Raw genomic sequence first — 4,192 nt, forward strand, 5'->3', positions numbered from 1 at the left:
GTTCCTCTGTCTCCCTATTATCTATACATTATCTACCACTATTTGCCACCATATTTAACACTGTAGGGTCTACTCCAATTTTTTTGTCATCATTTTTGTACAGTCCATTTTATTTGTTTACAACACTATCTCTTTTATTATAGAGTAACTCTACACTTTTTAGAAGCCTCATCATCACTTGAAATTAGATCGGTTCGAGGGTCGAGCTACTCGTTCAAACTCAAAAGCTCGTTAAAAAATTTGAAGGCGTTGGAAATGAATACTTATCCTATTAAATAAGTTTGGCTTAAACTAAAAATCCATTTAGAAATCAAGCCATGCGTTGTGTGTAACATTTAAAGTCCAAGTCGAACTCGGTAGTTATTTATGTGTATTTTATATTTATAATTATTTGAATTAAAAATAAATAGATAATTAAATAATATATATATACACATTAATACCATTGTTTTCATGTATCAAATCCTATCTGAACACCATATTAAATTAATAAAATTATTTTTGTTTTATTTTGTTAATTATTTATTATAATTCTATTATTTTTTATTTTTGAAAAAAAATAAAATTTAGATAAACTTGGAGGATTTAAACAACTTTTTTTTGTTTAAGGTCGGGACTAAGCAATAAATGAGATCTATATTTCGGCTTGGGTCTAGACAAGTTTGTAACTTATTTAGTTTTGGTTCGACTATGAACTGGTCTACTGGAAATAAACAAAAAGGCTATGAAAAAATAATAGGTGTTTTTAAAGATTTCACCCTAATGGATGACAAGTTATTTCAAGAGCAGGAAGAATGTAATGCATATTTTGTTAGATTGGATTTAATTTTAGTAATATACATATATATATATATATATCTATATTCCCTTCGGACTTAATTAAATTGTTACAATTAATTTGCATGAGTCAACCTTTTTAACTTTGACCACTTTCATTTTATATATTTTAATTACTTAAATTTTATGAAATACATATTTAAAACCTACTTCGTTTGAAGCATGTAAGATATATTTTTTTATATTTTTATTTATGATAAATATAAAATAATAAGAAACGAGAGTTTAAAAATTTTTTACTAACAAAAGTAAAAACATGAAAAATTTATTGGGACACAAAAGTAGTATCATTTACTTGAAATTATTGCTTTATAACATGATATGTTATAAGTTACATTTATTTTAAACTTATTATTTTGTAGCCTACCATCTAGAAATGATAACTAATGAACGAAAGTAGGAAATTATGGTAGATTAATCATATCTATAAATTTATGCTAGTGCAAATTGATATATTGGGAATTTTTAAAACGATAAAGTAGTGTTTGAGTTCACTTCAAACAATTCTTTTCTCTCTCCACTTCTGTTATAAATGTAACATCATCAAATATATACAGGGCCACCACAATAATCACTTCTGTATATTCTTTCTTACACAATCTCTATCTCAAACTACGTTTTGATAAAGCTCTAGTGTATGCTATGGGTAATGTGAGAAGTTTCTTGGTCCTTCCAACAAATGCTCGTTTTGTCAAGCTATCATAATCGTTATCCTCAATTGCATCTAGGATCTTTCGATACAATAGTAACGATGACCAAACCTGCAAAGTTTCAAAATGTTAAGAGCTCATCATGATATTAGTCGATTAGGAGATTTAAATCTAATTATTTGACTAATAGAATTATCATAGTTCATGCCAACTCGCAAAGCATTTGGAGTAGTGTGAACACGTAAATATCCAATCTATTTCGAGTAAACAACCAATTTGGGGTTCAAGGCTTCTAATACGACAAGAAGCATGCATAAACCAAACCATTGTTTTAAACTAACTGCATGTGATGCAAAATACGGCGCTAGATTCTTGTGTGTGGGTAGGATGTTCAAATGTGATTTCAAGTGCATACCGGCCAGCGGCTATCCTTGTCAAGATGTGAAGCTCCCTCCTCAGCTAGATTGAAAAAGAACCTTGCCCTTGTAATTTGCTCTTTCATGAAATCTCTCCAGGCATCGGTTACCTTCCTGGATAACACATCTTTGTCGCATAAACCAAACTGTGCAAGCTCATTTTGAGGAAGATAAACTCTCCCTCGTGAAGCACTGAAAAGAACAAAAGCAAAGGAGCCACTTGAAATAAGTTGGGGATTTGGACAAGTTGAATTATGAATTTCATAAGCAATATAAAGACTTACTCTTCCCCTACATCTCGAAGAATGTTTGTTAACTGATTTCCGATGCCCAAGTTGAGTGCTGCGTTATATATTGTATGAGCAGAAACAGGGGACTCTGGTGCAATCCCCATAACTGGAACACTCATTAACCCAACAGTTCCTGCTACATAGTAGCAGTAAAGATAAAGCTCTTGAAAATTTTTATAGCGAGATTTCCTTGTATCCATTCTCATGCCCTCAATCATGTCCCTGAAAGGCTATATGAGAAACAGATAATTCCATTATCAGATGGATTTTTCAATAAGAATAATGTGGCATGTTAGGGACAAAAATGGAGTAAGCAAATGCTTCTGGTAGCAAGCATCTGTAATATACCTTAATGTCCAGGGGAAAGCTGAAAACAGTGTCGGAGAGTGCAACATCTAGCATATCGTAGGGGCGACCCTCAAAGATGTTATGCAGTCTCTCTTCCCACCTATCAAGAACAGCAGGACTCATATACTCTGCATTCGGCCCGTCAACCAGTTCATCTATCCTCCTGCACCAAACTGCAGACTCATATTTCAGTCACAAAATAATTAATTAATTAAAGAAGAACAATCCCTTTCCTCCAAAGCCATGAAACACTAAAGTCGCCTATCTGTTTCTTCATTCTTCTCAATTTTTTTAATGGAAATATGCAAAACTGTTACTGATGAAATACGCTTCAAGTTACTGAATAACGTATGATATAATTAATTATCTGCTTTACTTAGATTAGAAATCAAATTTTAGCTTACTAAATAATTTGCAAATATTAGTGATAATTTATTTGTTACCATAAATTGCCCATATGGCCTTCTGCCGCTCCTCTGTCATCAACAAGGTACCTGCATCATATAAGCATCAGAAACATCAAACTCCAACTCGTGTATTATATTCATAAGATGGTTCCATTGGCAAAAAAGTTGTATAATTTAAAGAAGAAAAACTGATCAATTGAGACTTGAATTGCTAGAATTTTTAAAACTTTTAGATAACTCTTTAGAAGTTGATGGAGAGAGGGGAAATGGGGTTGGACCTAGATAGAAAGTCTTGGCATATTCTGCACAAATGTTCCTACACCTATTGTAAGCTTCTTCAAGGAACATAGGATGGAACTGTGGTTTTCTGCAGTTGCCTTCCTTTGCTAAGTTGTTAGGCCACGATTGCCTTCTGATAATCTCTTGTAAATCAGTGTGGGGAATGCCTTGCTTTGTCAATCCGGGGAAGGTGATTGATGTTTTTGGAGCTGTGATCGCTACTTCTGCTCTTGCTTCCATGGATTTTCGAAACTGTAAGCTTCCATGGCTGGCTCCAACGCAAGGTTTAGATGTAAGTGAAAATGTTATACACATCTGGCAACCCTAGCAAGATTCAGAAGGCTGAGCAGAGTGGAAAGAGAGATTAAATATTGGGAAAGGTATCAAGATCCAGAAGAAAGTTATGTGGAAATATCTCCCTTGCTGAATTGATTAGTTTGAATGTTTGATACATAATCTGCATACAATTATGCTATTGGTTCAGAATCTTTTAATTCATGATTGGACTGGTAAGAAGTTTGTTCGTTTGTATTTGTTTCTTTAATGATCAATTGTCATAAAAAAAAGTGATTGAAAGGGGAAATTCAACAAATTCACATTGCCATATCATATGTCGTTTTCTTTTCTTCTGCCAATAAATTTTCGATTAGCATAGTATTATATATGATGACGTCGATAACATCTTTTCTTGAGAATATTGGGTTGGACAAAGATGGTGCATTTGTCCAGACAAACCAAATAGAGCATTTAGGCAAAACCCTGTCCTGTACTGGAAACCAGATGGGAATCTTGATCTTGCTTGATGCCTTGTTAGACCTTTCAGTTCGATTTTGACGCTAATGTCCTTAATGATTTGGACTTTATTGCAATAGGCTTATTTTCCTAGGAGCCGAACTAGACTGTTCATTTCGGATGGATGCAGTATAAAAATTTCAAATCTATCTTTACTGTAGCAACAGTTTTGA

At 33.2% G+C, this 4,192-nt stretch overlaps 1 protein-coding gene across 1 annotated transcript; it reads right to left on the minus strand.

The window, feature by feature from the left end:
- Positions 1-1,321: 1,321 nt before the first annotated feature.
- On the minus strand, positions 1,322-3,898 carry LOC149515304 (phytoene synthase 2, chloroplastic-like). The gene is made up of 6 exons (XM_089742467.1): positions 3,227-3,898; positions 2,985-3,035; positions 2,542-2,714; positions 2,188-2,423; positions 1,903-2,095; positions 1,322-1,598 (listed from the first exon to the last, which is right to left on the minus strand). Exons 1-6 carry the CDS (start codon positions 3,540-3,542, stop codon positions 1,440-1,442), a joined length of 1,128 nt encoding a protein of 375 aa, XP_089598593.1. The 5' UTR covers positions 3,543-3,898; the 3' UTR covers positions 1,322-1,439.
- Between the last annotated feature and the right edge of the window lie 294 nt (positions 3,899-4,192).

This window comes from Durio zibethinus, chromosome 13 (assembly GCF_047325235.1).
Source record: "Durio zibethinus cultivar Kanyao isolate XHJ-2024 chromosome 13, ASM4732523v1, whole genome shotgun sequence".
NCBI classification, from domain to species: Eukaryota; Viridiplantae; Streptophyta; class Magnoliopsida; order Malvales; family Malvaceae; genus Durio; species Durio zibethinus.

Bases quoted from the DNA above. Each gene is read 5' to 3' on its own strand.
- LOC149515304 (XM_089742467.1), bottom strand. From the start codon at position 3,542: ATGTGTATAACATTTTCACTTACATCTAAACCTTGCGTTGGAGCCAGC. The intron at 3,036-3,226 runs GTCCAACCCCAT...TATATGATGCAG, and splicing joins TGCCAAGACTTTCTATCTAG to GTACCTTGTTGATGACAGAG. The intron at 2,096-2,187 runs GTAAGTCTTTAT...TGTTCTTTTCAG, and splicing joins CTTCGAGATGTAGGGGAAGA to TGCTTCACGAGGGAGAGTTT.